Source organism: Mastigoproctus giganteus, chromosome 10 (assembly GCF_048544385.1).
Source record: "Mastigoproctus giganteus isolate SK-2022 chromosome 10, ASM4854438v1, whole genome shotgun sequence".
Classification (NCBI taxonomy): domain Eukaryota; kingdom Metazoa; phylum Arthropoda; class Arachnida; order Uropygi; family Thelyphonidae; genus Mastigoproctus; species Mastigoproctus giganteus.
Genome location: NC_143584.1, coordinates 149,954,954 through 149,972,382, shown reverse-complemented (window position 1 = coordinate 149,972,382; position 17,429 = coordinate 149,954,954). Strand labels below are relative to the sequence as shown.

The following is a 17,429-nucleotide window of genomic DNA, read 5'->3' as shown; positions in this document are numbered from 1 at the left end:
AGAAGTGAAGTTCTATCCTTGTAAACAATGCCATCACATTAATTTGTTGACAAATAGATTATTATCATTTTTATTTTTTTAAATTTTACACGTCTTTTGGCTTATCCCTTGAGTGCGTAAAACAGAGTATTACAACAATAATGAAATACGGTACGACACGTTTCAAAAATAAATATTTCTTTCCAGATTAGAAACAGTGACTTTTACAGAAACGGTAAAATTGCTGTACGCTTAAAACAACGCTGTACTCGAACTGTATTGTACGCTATTAGCTATGTTAATAACACGAGATAAACAACATGTACGTGACAACGTGTTACATTTCAAAAATAGAATTCCTCGAGGCTTGCCTCTGGAGAACATGCATTGTAAACAGATCTCTCTCTCCCTACAGAGGGTGGCAAAAATAACAAGGTCACCGCTTCTCCAAGATGTGCATAAGAATCAGATTGCGTGCCAAGGCCACAAGTGGCCATAATATCTACTGTGTAGTGTCACTCCGCGAGGCTTAGCCTCGTAACAATGCTTGAAAGGCGATGCCTTAAATGTAAACCTAATTATTTCCATCAGTTTGTTTACTGGTGGTTGCTGTACCTCGTTAATCCTGACGAAATGTAGCTAACCCTAATTACGTATCTAATACAATGTATTTTTTATTCAACAAACGTCATTTATAATACACTTAAGGCACATAAGTGTTTAGTTGGTGTCTTTTGCACTTTTCCAAAATAGATTAAAGATGGTACCTGTTAAAAGCACTGTCTCTACGTCATTCTCTTGATTTCAGTACTCTTAACTTGAATGAACACTTACGAAATTAACTCGTTAGACTGAGCAGTTTGTTTAAATTGAAATCTGTTCGCGTCATCTTAAGAGTTCAGGTAGCTACCACTAGATGGCGCCCACTCCTGGCCGTTTTTGTCACTGTGATACAGTTCCGACACTTTCATTAGTCGTTACAAATGTGGGTGACAACCGTTATCATCGATACTTGGGGTCACGAGGTACCACGTAACCAGGAGGGAGAGTCAGTTCGTTACTGCTGGTGGCGGGGGTCACATGGGTTGTCGTTATGGACACCGGTTGAGTTGGTTCGTAGGCCGGTGTGAGTGGTTTGATCGGGGTAGAAACTCGCAAAGTAGCTACAGGAGGTGGAAATGTTGCCATGACAGCAGCTTCCATTGGACAGCGCTTGTAAAACATCACGTCTGGTTGGATGATTCCTTGGGGATCTTGAGCTGTGGGAAAGAAAGAAAAATGTTGAGGTCAGAGTCCATTTTGGGTGAAGATCTTTCTCAGAAAGATTCGCTAAATAATTACTTTTATACAGCAGTCTATTTTATGAAATCTGAGCGTTATTGTCGTGTGTATCCTGGAGGGAAACAAATAAATTCTTTTAGTGTTTCTACATGCCTAAACCTTATGGGGGAACGAGCAGGGGGCAGGTTGATACTTACCTGTTCGTAACACCGTTTTCGGCAGCGGATGAACGAGATGCGCCATCACTCCTTTGCGAGGTTTTCGACAACACATGACGCAGACAATTATAAGTACCACGAGAAGACACACCACCACCAGCAAAGCAATCCTGGAACAAGAAAAGAAAGGGTTAACTGTTTAAATATTGTTCGATGCTCTTTATCCTCAGTTATGAGGCGAATTTATTGTCGTTTTGGAAGGATTAAAGAAAAGTTTTAAAAAGAATCAGATGTTGAGTACGCAGTTCTTTGTAGTTGAGCGTAATGTTGAACTCAATAGGACTATTTCGAAAAAGAAACTATATTACTCACCAGAAGTACCAGGCAGAGAGCAGATGAGCCAGTGTGGTCGTGCACAACAGCTGCAGGTGTAGACACCTGAAACAGAAATAAGTTTAAGTTATCGGTGGCCATCAGAGATGAAAAACTCTACCACTCTTGGGGCTTTTAGGAGAGGGTAACATTGAACTTCGTAACAAAATACAATTAATGAAACTACTGAACACTTTGTAACAGAGAACATCACTTGATGCAAATCTTACTGTTTATAATTGCTTGTCTACTTAAGAATAAGTCTTCTTTGGAGTCTTTGTTATTGCTTTAGTAATATTATGGCCATGTCCTCAGTTATAAGAAGTATCTTCTTACATGTCGTCGCAGCTAGCTCAGTGGTTAAGATTGTGCTTCCACAGTCTCGTGTAATATGAAGAACTTTTCAACTTTATTTCGAATAAGTGTGTTCAACGGCTGGTTTAGACATTGTGCGGGCTGAAAACCGCCCGAATAATTCATGGAGGTAATCGTAACCACTGCTATAATCACGAACACGATATACTGATCCTCATGGCCTTAGTCCCCCTAGCTCAAAAGCAAACAAACCTTCTGAATGGCTTAGGAACTAATTTCTAAGTCATTGGTTATTCCTAATGATTACACAACGCGCAATATACGAGTTCTTGGCGGGTGTTTGTACAATATCTTTGTGCACTCTAGTATACATCTGTAATGTTTATTGTGGTTTCTTTGGCAACCATTTCAGTAAGTACGGCGACTTGTTTACAGTTGTTTAAGCCACCCTGCAGTTGACATCTCAATGGTCACACGAAACGCACACACATGCACGAGCGCACAAACGTATTAAACGCCAAGACTGGCAACTATTTCATCACCGATACTACCAACACGCACGCGCACTTCGTTAGAGTATTACCTCCCGTTAGCGAACTGCACGTAAAGCGGATTTCTAGAGTATCTGTATTCATCAGAGATGTCAGTGGTCAGATACGTTACAAATCAGTTATGGCAGCCAGCCGTATTCGGCCCATTAGCTGCGAATGATCGATGGCAAAGTTAAAATAGTTGACCTTCGGGACGGATATAAAGAAAAAAAAAGGACCCCCCCCCCCCGTGGATATGCAAGATGAAGTGTGACTGACAACGCCGATTTTTATGAGCAGTGAAAATGCTAACCTTTCCTCTGGTCACGAGGAAGAAGCGAACCTTTTCTGCGCATACGGGTCACGAACAACTTACCCGGCTGGCGTTGTTATGACAACTGCCAAGGACACCCGCAGACATCTGGAGGCTGCATCAGTGACCTAACGATTCACGAGACCTGTTAAAACATTTGCGACTTTCATTCGAAGAAATACATCACTTCGTTTACCACTTTCTTAAAGGAACTGCAGGTCCTTCCTCACCCACCTCCCGAGATCTTTCCTTCTGGCTGGATCAATAAAGGTTCCTTCCCTCTTATAAACGGAGTTGAACCCCTGTATATTAAGTTCATCCCACTGAGATGTGAATGAGGGTCATTCGAGTCAAGTGACTTATTAATTCGCACGCTGTTTTCATGCCATCTTTCTTCGCTCTTTTAGAAACAACAAAGTTTTATTGAGTTCTTAAAAGCATTCAGCCCAGAGTCACTACATCCAGACACTTAGAAATATCTCTTCCGTCCACCCACCTGGATTTGCCTTCCCTCCCTTTAAGTGCACCACTTTGAACGCTTTAGTAAAAGTCCAATTTCTGCTTCATAGCGTGTCGAAGTAATTTTCTTTTATCTTAAATGACCTTTCGTACGACTGGCGTTTACCAATGAATTCAGATATTGTCCAACCACAGAAAGATCTTTTCATTTTTGTATGGCTTTGGTGTTTTGCCTTTTTATAAACCTTTGAAAAAGAAGTTGTTCATATAGAGCGGACACTCCCATACCAGCGAATCGGGACAATCAGGTGACCCTTCAATAGAGAGCAAGCTCCATCTAGGATCCTAAAATGGACACGATAAATTATCACGTGCTTTATGTTCGCACATACGAATGACTTTCGACAGAGCTGGCGTTTATACGGAACGCCAATAAGAGCGTACGTTATACATAATAGAGAGATGCCAATAATGCTTCTCCTGTGTTAACTCAATGGATTTCCTTTGAAATGTTTGATGAATAAATATCCAAAAATAGAAGTCCATGAATATCGAAGTAATTTTCTATTTTATGGAAGATGGATGGTGTAAACATAAAAGAGCGGTCGATTTGAGTTCTTGGAAACTTAAAACTGTGGACTATAAAACGTTTTGACAAAAAATTATAAACTGTTATTCAGTACCTAGTAGGGCCATCATTGGCTCAAATTACAGCCCCTAAGCGTTGGGGTATGGATTTACTAGGTGTCTGAGAGAGCCCATTTACATATTTTGACCATTCTTCCATCAGGATATTCGTCAGCTGCTATATTGCGGTTGGTAGAAAACTGCGACTCCAAACTTCCATTTCCAGCTTATCTCAGACATTCGCCATTGGATTTAGAGCTGGAGAATTAAGGGCCACGGTTGATGTTGGAAATCTTGGAAACGTTACTCGATCCGTTTAGATCCATCTTTTGCAAGATGGATAGTTGCGTTGTCTTGGAAGAAATCATCGCACTTCGAATAAAAATGAAGCATTGGAGAGTGCAATTGGTCCGATACGACAGAAAGATATCTCCTTTTGTCCTTCATTCTGAGGACAAAATGCTTCCGTTGATAATAAATGGGCAAGTCCAGAAAAGGTCGACCGCATTATGTTACTGAACAACTGTAAGAAAATTCCAAATGAATATAACGATCCGGGGGAAGAAAAAGAAATTTAAAAATGATCTTTGTTCTTTCCCCACCAAGTAGAAATTGGGTTGGAGGCCATCTACATGGAAAATTATCTTTATGGACTATTCAGCACTGTGGCCGAGTTAGTTGGTCTCACGCAATCAATGGTTGCATAGCTTTTTTTATTTCATCGGATGAGAGTCATTGACATTGTATATAATTGCCCATGGTGGCAACTAGACAAGTGTCCATCTACACCATATATTCTGTATTAAATTAAATCTAAAAAAAAAAAAAAAAAAACAGGCCATTGCCCACCTCTTTGGTATTGGGTTGCAATGGTATTGCACTCCAAGGGATGGAGTGCAATACCATTGGGAACCATCACCACTACCCCCTGGCTGCCCACACCAGACAGGATGAGAGAGTCAAACCAATCATAGTGTACATAGTTTTCAAACACAATACGTTGACACCTAATAAAGGACGCCGCCTTCGTATTGTTCGTTCTACAAAGTTAAGCAGATGGGATCCCTGAAATTTGATTCCAGTTTGTAGTCGAAATAAACAAAAATTCTTACAACGCAGGAGATAATCTTCTGAATGACGAGCTACCCGAACCCTAAAACAGGAACTTAATATATTTGTAGGAGTGAGATAAAGAGTTTCGGGGTAAGTATAATTAAAAGGGTCAGTTGATTTTAACACTCACCGCCTGAAGCCTAACTCCATTCAAGTAGAAGAGGCACAACTGTGGACTACTCTTAAAGAGAACAACAATTTATAATCATCTATCCCGCAATAAAAGATGGTCATTTCTATATGCGATTCATGGACATATGTCTTGAGGGTACGCGTTGATCCCATATCCTTCAACAACTGAATGTGCCCTTCCTTATATTCCCAAATCGGTTGTAAAATGGAAATTGTTGACAATGCTCTTCCTGGGACAGTCGATAAACCAACTCGCCGATTCCTTGAATTCGCTTAGAGAGATTTGTGCGTACGAGTGCTGTTATCCAAGCAGTGCCACACGCGAGCAACAATAGAGAGTTATTGCACGCACATAGTGACCACGCCGCCTTGCATCTCTCAGAAAAGTAGGACACTCGTTAATTGAACCATTCTTCGTAATGGTTCAATTAACTAAGGCTCAAGAGAGAGGGGGCTCATTTCTAGTCATAAATGGAAAGACCTCAGTTCTTCAGGGATTAGTATTAGGGGACATCTCTGTCTCTTATCTTCCTTGATGGCACTGATGGAGTGCAAGAGTGGTTGTCAAAATTTTCTGATGATTTAAAGGAAGGAAGAGTGGTTAACTATCAGAAGCAAGCCTTTGGCTTCGAAATCACTTAACACAAATGATCCGAAAAATTCCACTTGAAGTTTTAATGCTGCTGAATGTAAGAATTGTCCTCTGGGGACAGAAATCCAGGAGTAACTTACAAGGTAGAGGCAGTAGAGTTACAAGTGGTCCAGGACGGAGAAGACACCAGTCAGACATTAAATTTTCCACGCAGTATAAATAAGGAGATACAAAGTGTCTTGTAATTTAAAAAAACAAATAGATTCGTTCCAAGATGTAACATTTCTAGCTACAGAGTGTGGCAGTATTCTTTCTCTACTCAATATTACGTACCCATGAAGATCAACACTTCACTTGAAGTGTTTAAAATATCCGTTTACAAATCAGTCCATTTCGGTTTTAAATCGAGCTGCCAAGTGCTGGTTTTTCTGACACTAATCTTGAAATGTTTGTGCAGCGCAAATATGGGGGGGAGGGTTAAGCGAGGGTAATACGTCAGTGGGCAAAACGCACATGTACGCTGTATCCTTGACAGCTCAGTTTTCTCTTCGATTTAATATCTAGAATTCATGCGATAAGCATTGAGAGGAACATAAATCTATGGAGGTGTATTGTTCCATTCGTGCAAGATTTAAATTATACAACTTTTTTCCTTTATGAAGGCCAATGGTGTGTTTGTTTATTCCGCTTGCACGCTAATGATTGACGATTGCCAGAAAGCCCTGACCATTATGAGACTTTTTTCCGAAGGAAACGCCATTTCATGGTTTAACAAAAACGAAAACTTACTCCAAATAAATACTTTATCTCTTAGTATTCTGCTAATTTCTCAGTTGACTGTACGCAGTAGCCATAAAATTAGAATCACCACTACGTTGGGTTTTCCCGAGCACAACAACTGCTTAAAAGCGTAGAGATGTGGATAACCCGTGATATGACCAGCTTTGGTGTCTACTGAGCATCCCACAATGGCAGGGATGGAGTTACATCGTATACTTCAATCTGATCCCACAGACACTCGATGGAATCAAAACTTAGTACAAGTTTTCCCTTAATGTCAAATGACTATTTCTTGGAAAGTTTGTTCCAGTACTCGAATTGATGTTACAAGAATCCTTTTTTTATTCGAAAACTATCGATAGCAAATTTCAAGTTGAAGTCTTTTGTCAGCAGTCTGGCAACCCGTCTGCTTCGATTAAAAAGAATACGAAGAATAAGAAATATTTCTTTACTGTACTGGTGGAAGACATCAAAAATAGTTGAACGTTGTCGGATAATCGCTGAGTCTGAGTTTGCAGATTTTGTTGGAGGGATGATTGGTGCACGCGATCCAAAATGACGTTCCAGTCAGTGATAACAAAAGATTAATATCGCTTTGACGTCGAGCGAAATGGCGAGTATGTTGCTGATCTAGTAACAAGGATAATAGCTGAACTGTAAGATGGCTGTTTATATTTACTACAAGAACCATTAGGCTCCACCTATTGTTGTTTGGGATGTATCCATTGAGAGAGTCTGTTTCGCTTTCGTACTGCTGTATTACGGTCTTAAGTCATTATAAAGCTGCCCCCATTAAGGCTCTTCATTCTATGGGGAAGGAGGTAGAAGAAAAGAAATAACTTCTCAGGCTTCAATAGCAACAAACAGGCGAATAAAGGAAAATATTGATCCTGGGGAAGAAAGAGTTGGGTTTCGTAAGGAGCAAGATAAAAGCGATTGAAAAAGAATTGACAGAAGAGAAGAAAGAGGACTGATTCAAAAGAACACAACAAACTCAGAAGACGTAATAATGAGAGGAAAAGTTGAAAAGAAGCTGGAAAAATTAAAGACTCTTCAGAAGAGAGACCAAATAAACAAAAACTTTTAATGATTGCAAATTTTCAAGTCGAAGTGGCTGAAATAAGCAAACTAGTAATTTAGCAAGTAGGGTGTGGAGTGTTTAGAACGTCGTGTTCTGGAGAGTAGAATAAACAGGAGAATTGTTTCGAACTCATTTTCAGGTCTCGAGCTGCTTCTCCTCCACTGCACTAAACGGTGGAGGAGAAGATTCAGGACCATGAAAGTCAACATCGCTGACATCTGGATACAACTTCAGCGGTTTATTTTTGTATTTAATTACATTGACTTTTCTCTTAGGAACAAGTCGTAGGTTTAAGTTATATTTGGAGTAACTAACTAACTATTATATTTAATAGTTAGTTAGTAACCCGAATAATTAAATTCATCTGCCGTGGGGCTGTGTCTTATGTCTGTTAATTGCGTGTGTTCTATGGTCGATTTGTCTATTTTGCTGGACGAAAAACCCCAGTTTCTGGGTGGGGGGGGAACCTTGCTATCTACGCCTGAAACCGACTAACTCAGCTACGGAGTGAAAGAGTAAAGGCCCAAGTTCGAATCCCGTCATCGACGGGATTCGAACTTGGGCCTTTTCCACCCGGTGTGGGGAGGACGGTGACGATACCACTGTGGTATCGCTGGTGGCTCCTAGGCATTTGCCCATCTCAACCTTGTTCATCTGTGTTGGTGCAGAACCTCTGCAGAGCGGGCCCGAAAAAGTGTTGGGGCTCTAAGAATATTTGGAGTATCCGCTAATTCTTTACGTGGTTAATTTTCACAAGATTATGTTATGGGTTGAGAAAGCTAACCTTTCTAGCCTAGCCATTAAACAGTTTACAGTAGGTAAGAGTAATATTTATCACGTGGTAATTTTTAGATAAATACCACCAAGACAATTTGAGTATGTTATATACTGTTCAAAATGGCCACAAACATTTTTTGAATATTTCAAGGTTTCACCCTACGTAATCAGGGATCGACACGCAATTTTTTCTGTTCACTACTTGTGATTTCTTTCACACAGTAAACGATCATTGCGTGTGAGATCTGATTACCTTGGTTTCCGAACTTGTATTCTGTTACTGCCAAACACACCTACAGTCTTTCAAACCTCGCTTACTTCTTTGGACCATCTCAAGTACCACCTTTCGCTTGAAAGGTGGATAAGTAAGATATTCCTTGTCAGACTTCCTAAAATTGAACTCCTTTTTGATCTCCCCTGGCTTAAAATCTCTCTCTACCCATCCTGTAAAATTCACCTTTTGCTTCTATCGCTCTCCCAACCCTAAAAATCAGCCAGCACTTTGATTTCTTTGCTTTGAAATCGATTTTTTCAAATCGAACAACAGTAAAGTGACGTTACGTTCCTTGGTGATTTTAATGTTCACAGCTCCAACTGACTTCAAATTGCTAGTTGCAAGAATTTTACGATTACTAATGACCTCACTCAGCTTGTTCATTTACCTACCGGATGATCCAGCACCCTTGATTATTTCTTCATCAAAACCCTTCGAAGTGCCCAATTAATTTTGATTATACACTCACGCAACTCAGATCACGACTTGGAGATGATCTTTTCTGTAATGGAGCCCTTCTCGGCCTCGCGTTGTTTGGCATTACAGGAATGAGAGTTGGGATGATCTGCGAGATTTCTATTCTTCTTTTTTTCTTGGTTTGGATTATTGTTTTAAACCTTACGATCCCAATCTTTGCTCACATCTCGTCGGTATAATTATCATTGTAAGGGAATATCCTTGTTAATCGAGAATGAAAGGTTGAAGGCAATTACTGATGAAGTTGCACAACTTTTAGAGACTATCATACAGACATTTTTCACTCCCCCTGTTAGACATACAGAGTATACTAAGCCTCTTGAGAGTTTTTAACATCTGGAGGAGGGGAAAGTATGGTTGAGCACGAATGTATTCAGTCGCGACCACTGACGTCACGCGCACATAACGCGGCTATTGTACAGACTCAGCTTAAGACTAAAGAAACTCGGGAGATCATGTCATGATCCTGAGAGCTTTGGACAACAGTGATCTCAAAACAAGTTCGGACGTTAGAAACGTTGTTACAAGTACATTGAAATCATATTTTAAAACAGTAGAAGTCAAAACCTTAAGGTTGATTCGTAATAAGGGAGTTCTACTCGAAACAGTTTAGGATATGGCCATACAACCGAATTTTGTTCTCATAATTCACCATCCTGTGGTCACTGTGCAACTGGGAGCCATGTGCATGCGGACTGCCCCAACAAAGAACAGGAACCCCGTTGTATCAACTGTAAACGTAGGAAGAGGGATTATCAACCTTCTGTGAAAGACATACGGTGTCCAGAATATCAACGAGCACTTGAATTAGCAAAAGATAGAACTGCTTATGAACAGTGTATCCAACCAGAATCTAGTTTGTGACTCTGTGGAGAGTGTTACAGTATCTGTTATTGCTTCTGCTGATATGAAAAGTATTAGGATATTAAAAATTAACGGGCAAAGACCAAGACTAGTTGCAGATGAGGTTCGGCTGAGGAGAGTCAATTAGGTATACTATCGCTGCAAGAACCGTACTGTGCCAAAGTTCGGTCTGATCAATCTGTTCAGATATTGGTTTATTCTTTATCTCCTCGTGTTGTTCAGCCTGTGCAGGAAGGATCTAAAACAGGAATTGCGGTGGTAAACAGAGACATAGATGTTGTAATAGTTAATGCCACCTGGGTGATGATTACATTTAAATCAATGACATTTTAACTAATATCATTGTATTGTTCACTTATTGTAGAGCCATAGCGGCACGTAAACGAAAAACTTGGAGGGTATTCGTCAAAGAATCAGGAATTCAAAACCCATGAGGGTTGTTGTATAAAATTTCCAGGAACAAGTTGCATTCTTCGGACGTATTTGGGTCATTTACATTCTCAAGAGACGATAGGCTGGGAAGATACCGTTGACGTAATATTGACTAAATTGTTTCCAACAGATGATGTTCAGAAAGATACGTATGACCAGTCAGCTATTCGTATGGATAATGAAATATATCGAACTCAAACAGTTCGGCTCAGTTTACCTCTGAAGAATTAACAAACGTTTTGAAGGAAGTTAATGTTACTAAATGTCCTGGTATGGATCTCATTGAAAACGCTTTCCTACTCAGGTTTCATAAATTGTTTCCACATTTGCTTCTGGCATATAAGTGTTTAGTTCAGGGATATTTTCCTGACGAATGGAAAGTTGGCCTATTGAAGTTAATTAGAAAACCAGTGATGAAAACCAGCTAAATTTGGTAAGGTCTTAGAACGGCTTATGGCATTTCGTGTCTCTGAGTTAATGACAGCTTGTGACATGGTTCCTACGCGTCAGTACGGATTTACACCTGGCAGATCGTGTGAGGATGCTCTGGTCGACTTTATAACACATATTAGAGGTTCTACGTCTAAGTACGAACTAACGATTTACATGGATTTTGAGGGAGCTTTTGACTCCCTATGGTGGTAGTCTGCCCTTGAACAAGTAAGAGTTGCTGACTGCCCCTTGCAACTATATAAGTTGTTTAGAAGTGATTTCACAAACAGATATGTGGTGGTAAAATCACAATATTATGTTAAAATGCAGGTATTGCGAGGGTGTCCGCAAGGATCAATGTTGGGACCCCTTGTTTGGAATATAGTATTGCACAATTGGTTAGTTCAGTCTTTCCTTTTGCAGATGACTTAACAATAATAATTGCTGGTAGATCAAGAATTGATCTGGAGAATAAGGCTAATATGGTATTGAATAATTTGTACTCCTGGGCAAAAAATTACGAGCTGACTACAAGTCCTACTAAGACTTTTTAAATGATAATGCTTTTTAAATATAGTCTGGATTTCAACCAACCTCCGCAAATTAAGCTTAACGGACGACAAATACCACTTGTGAAGGAAGCTAAATATTTGGGCTTGTTAATTAACGTTTACAATTACAATACACATTTACAATATCTTAGTAATAAAGTAAGGAAATTCTCCAGTGCAATTATTAGGGTGTCTAAAGCAGATTTCGGTTTGTCGGAAGACTTTTTTTTTTGTACTACACAGCAGTTTTCCTCCCCTTGACAATGTATGCAGCTGGAGCCTGGTTTTACTGGGCTAGGATTGTAAGGATACAAACTAAGTTAAATTCAATTCAACGGTTGATACTCGTAGTATTTTGAGAGGAGGTCGAACAGTTTCAACAGCTGCTGTGCAAGTCTTGGCCGGAGAGATTCCGTTGGACTTGTTTCATGTATACCGTGGATTGTGTTATTGTATAAAGAGACAGATACCCACTCCGTAGCCGAGTGGTCAGGAACGGGAGTGCAGTAGTACACCCTCTTTGAGTAGACCGGCGTTCAAGCCCCTGACTGCTAAATACGATCGATCTGCCAACCCACACTGGATCAACGTGGCAGACTATGGTCCATTTCTCTCAGCATGAATTGTTCAGGAGCAGCCATTATCAACCCACTGCAGGATTCCATCCTGCAGTGGGTTGATAATGGCTGCTGCTTAATAATTTTACTAGTATTAATAGTGACAGAAAGCGTGTCTTTAATGAAATCATAAACAAATGGCAAACACGATGGGACACTGAATCAGACTTTATCAGTTTGTTGGGATCAACATGGTGTGACACTAACTTACCTTCAAAAGGTCTGTACTGTGACGGTGAAGTATTATACCGACCTCCCCATAAAGCTACGTACTGCTATAAAAGAAAAAAAGATGGGGTATTGCTGCATCGTGCTTATTCACCCGACCTTTCACCCTCGTATTTCTGCCCCGAAGTCCTTTCTTCATGGGAACAACTGTTGATGATGAGGTTATTTCTGCTGCTGAGGCGTGGTTTGAAGGACAGTCAGAGGAATTCTACAAAAGTGGCCTGCAGAAGTGTATTGAGAGGTTGGCGTAATGTCGTTTTGTCTGGTGACTGTTGAAAATGTGGACATGTGTATAGAGCAGGACCTAGAACGTCTGTTCAACTCCCCCTCGTGTCTCTGTGAAGAACAGAATGAACAGTAAAAGGGCCAGAAATGTGATTAGTGTAGGTTTATGCGAGTGATGTGCATATTCTGTTGTTGTGGTCACTTGGCCCAGAAGCATCAGTCACCTGAAGAGATGATTCTGGGTACTCGTCCACGCCACGGGAAGATGGGCCAGTCCCAGTTGAGCACGTACCGTCTCAAAGGAGAGTGAGCAAGTTAATGTTGCTAGGTGGGCCAGGATTCTCTGGGGCCCATTCCACAGTTAAAAAAAAAAAAAAAAAAAAAAACCCCGTGGTGCTGGTTACTAAAAATAAAAAAAAAAATAAAATAAAAAAGTAGTCTTCAATAAGAACTCTTGTTTTAGCATCCAGGACAATTCAGAAGTCGAACTGATGTCCTTTAAGATCAGTGCAATGACAATTTTTGTGAATATGAACCATAGAAGAAAATATAGCTAATTTTGGTGCAGCTACGCTTAATTCACGAGCAGCCCAACACCACACATAAATCTCTGAGTGTCCTCTGAAAGTACATGTTTTGTCATCCAGGATAGCAAAGGGGCAACTGTTGTCCCACTCACACAGCCGCATATGGTGGACTGTTTTGGTTCGCTACTTCGGTGTTGATTCTCTTTCTGTGAGCAAAGACCTCGGAGGGAAAGTTCTGAAGAGCTGAAAGATGGTTTTTATTCTGCAGAAGCAACTCCTCCGCCCTAGAGAGAGATCTGAATCGTCAGTCCGGAGCTTCACCCTAAGATCGTCGTATATTGCAAAGTTAAGCAGCAAGTGACTCCAATCTTTCTTCTGAGGTTTCTTCCAACCTTGCTTCTGTATATTCGTCTACATACATAGCCTTGTAAGGATTTCACTCCCGGAAACTCGGGTTTTTTGTCGAGCAAACGGAAAACTGTTTGAAACTCCCCTAATAAACTGACAACATGACAAGACTGGACTATGAAGGGTATCGAAGAAACATCTCCCATTTCATATCCTCCAGGATATTTGTTATCATTGAAGCAGCGCGTTGTCTTGGTAGAAAGATAAGTTTGAACAGTTGACAAAATTTCATAAATTAAATTTTGTATTTGGTTTAAATAAAAATTTCGTTGTGCTCCAACTGTTTAATTCTTATCAAACATCGGAAGTGTAAGGGACCAACGATAAAGAAACAAAACTGAACATTTCTTTGCAATTATCTCCTTGATGAGTTAAAACAACTGTCTATGCTAAGTAAACAAACCAACATAAATCAGACAGCACGTTCCTGAAGATCGGTAAATAAGCATTCAGTCATTCGGTACACAAAATAAATTATGGCAACTGATTATTAAGATTTCCTTTTACGTCATCACGCACATAAAAAAAAATGCAGTTACATAAAATAAACCATGCACAGTAATAACTAAACCAGTGTCATTATAGCGGTGCTCTGGTGGAACAAAATGAGTTGTTTCTTCCTAATGAGAGCTCTGCAACTGGTGGTGGTCTTTAGTCAGCAACCGCAAGGGCTGATAAAACCTGGCCTTTTCTTTCTTGGAGATACCCCTCCAATCGATTTGTGGCATCCACAAATATTGTCTTTCAACATGCCGTGTTTTCTGCCAGAAAAGCTTCTGTATAAAGTATTTTGTTGAAAAGAAATATTGTAGGCCCATTAGTACCAGGTAATCCTGGTACTAATGAGCCCGAATCCATTTTCCACTGATAGTGATGTCATTGCTGCAATGGATGCATTCTTGGAGGCCCAGGAGAATTTTCGGAGCTGGAATCAACTCATTGCAGCATCGTTAGCAAAAGTGTATTGAGTGTAAAGGGGAATATATTGGAAAGTACCATGTTACCAGACTCCTCCAATAAACCCTTCATACTCAGACCACGAACTTTTCAAACACCCATTGTATTTCAAATTAATTCATTGCGTAAACCTTTTCCTTGTCCCATCCTTTAAACTTCTGTCGGAAAAAAGTTTATCCAAACTTCCTCTCTTTAAAAAATATGCCGCGTCCTTTTGATAAGAGAATAACGCATATCAACTGAATCGAAATGTCCCGTTTCCTTTTCCACCTGCACAACATGTTGTTCGACATTATGAAAATTCAAAAAGTAATTTTGAAACGGTAACTGTAGAAAACTTTCCTTGAGTCCAAATAGCAGTCGTATCTTCTGCTGTATTTCTACAACCTCCACTTCTTTTAGATCATAAGGGTTCTGTTGCAATATCACCCGTAGAAAACAATGATCTAATCACATCCCATATCTGCTCCAACCTGTATGTGATGATCTTTGCAAATCTTTTTTTTCACCACAATAGAATTTTCAGCATTTTATCCACCAGTTAATTTCTTGTCTTGATTTCATCCTGCAAAACAGATGAAACCGACCGCGGATGGCAAAAGTCTGGGTTCGATTCTATCAGGACAGCAGGAACTTTTCAGAGCTTTTTTTTATACTGTGGCTGAGTTGGTCGATCTGAAGAAAGGGATTTTTCATCCCTCAAGCAATCCACAGAAGCTACGCAATTTACAGAAACGCTATGTTGACCCATCGTGGACTCAGTTACTTGGACTCTAAAACAGGATAAGAAAAAGAAACGTTTTTGTTGGGGCTGCATTGAGATCTTTGTGGACTTTCCGAGCCCCTCACAAAGGCAGTTTTAGCTTTTAAAAAATCCAAGAGTTGAAATTTAAAAATTGGACTCCAGTTTAGCATAACGTACCCTGATAATTTTACACTTCTTTTGTTTATAATACTAAACAGGAACTCCCTGACTTACGTAAGGGTTGCGTTCCGCGAAACGCTACGTAAGTCGGAATTTCCCCATGTTTGGGCAGCACTCGCAACTGCGCTCGCTGAATTGATTGAATCAAAAAAGAAATATTTTACGAACATGTAAATAGAATTATTTATTTTATTTTTTTTTATGTCATGCGCAGGAAAAATTTCAAAATTGTAAAATTACAAAAAAAAAAAAAAAAATCTCATAAATGGATCTCATAATAACCTGATGAGAAGTAGTGTAGGTACTTAACACGTGCAAAATAGATGCGCCATTTCACATATAGAGACGAAAGTCAACACATAAAAGTACACGAATCTCCAGAGTTGATTTACCGCGTGCCATCAAGACTCCGGATATTTGACCGATGGTGTCCTTTTGTTACCAACCAACTCAATACATTAAAGCAACCATCTAGAAGGTGTACTGAGGTATAATTGAGTATCGCATTTATCGCCTTGAGATTTTCATGCTTTTGGAAGACTGAAAAAATGATTGGTAGGATGTCCATTATAATGAGAATTGTGCATTATCGAAACATGGTACCCAACAGCAACCAAAAAACTTTTATAATAGCAAGCTATGAAAACCCGGTGTGTACAGATTACACAAGGACTAAATTGTGGTGGTGTATTTTTGTTTTTTTTTTTAATAAATACTAGCTACTGACAAAAAAAAGTAATTTCAGTTTTCACTGGATTCACCTTCGTACTTCTATGAGTTAAACTTTTATTTTTTTTTACAATTTAAGAGTCAATATTTGCAGTTTTTTTTTTTTTTTTGGAAAATATCCTTAGATAAAAACTAAAGTGTCTCTCAAGGGCCACCACACGCTGCCCGGGGACCGAAGGTTGCCCATCACCGCTTTAAGATGTTATTTTAGTTTCATTTTATCCCAAAAAGATGCTCCTTCAGAGACAGTTCCTTCGTCGATTTAAAAATGTTATTTTTGATGTTTTAATTTTCAGTTAGGGAAATTAACTCGCGTTGGTTGGGTACTCAACAACTGCTCTAAAACAAACACCAACATTCAGTAATTAGAAGTAAACAAGATCAGATTTTTCTACTTGGAATAAAAATCTCGAATCTTTGCACATTTCCGCTTTCCACCCTTGGTTAAATTAACAATCCGATGATGATGATGGACCACACAAAGTGCGAAAGCGTTTTAAGTTAAACTGAGATGACGTTCATTGATTGGTGCTTCTCCAATTAAAAGTATAGTGTACTTTTTAAAATGTTTTCAAACTTACATATTCAAATTTACATTTTAAAAGATTTTAAATTGGCCTTATTGTTAGGAGTATTACCGATAGAGTTTATCCACTCTTCAGATTAATTAACAATTAATCCTGCTCAAAAGTGAAATCAGCCTATTATACACTACTGTCAAAAAAAAGTGCACATATTTCTAGTTGAATCAGAGACAATGTACCCCGGAAGATTTGTATTGCCTGAATTTGTCCAGGAGAAAGAGACGCTCGCGCAAGATGCAAATTTTGTGTTACCGATGGGGTTAGACAATAACAAAACATGGTGGCCATTTCCTCGGATTAGTAGCTATGTAATGTTACTGTCTGGGGTGTTTCCGGATATACAAAACTGAAAGAATGCGAGACCTACCTTCATAGGAACCGATAGAGTTCCACATTCAACCATGACGCCTGTCTGGTGGAAAAGAAGGGTGCCGGTTATCCCACACAGATATCGGCGGACAGCGTAATGATGATGCCATGGTCTGTCTCTAAGACATTGGTGTCATCCTCTTCAGCTGGTCCAAGACTGCCATTATTACGTAACACACTGACCCACTGGGGGTTATATACCCGTCGGGAACATTATGGTTTCGGTGACGTATTGCAACGAGTCCATCAGTTACAGTGCCTACTTACTAAGTGTGGAACGCTTCATTGATCTGGTAAGCATTTCCACGAGCCATCTGACAT

General features: G+C 39.7%; 1 protein-coding gene across 1 annotated transcript; it reads right to left on the bottom strand.

Annotated features, from left to right (window-relative positions):
* Nucleotides 1-238: 238 nt before the first annotated feature.
* On the bottom strand, nt 239-17,429 carry LOC150079366 (uncharacterized). The gene is made up of 4 exons (XM_090382611.1): nt 17,107-17,429; nt 1,791-1,856; nt 1,458-1,588; nt 239-1,238 (listed from the first exon to the last, which is right to left on the bottom strand). Exons 1-4 carry the CDS (start codon nt 17,140-17,142, stop codon nt 1,037-1,039), a joined length of 435 nt encoding a protein of 144 aa, XP_090238737.1. The 5' UTR covers nt 17,143-17,429; the 3' UTR covers nt 239-1,036.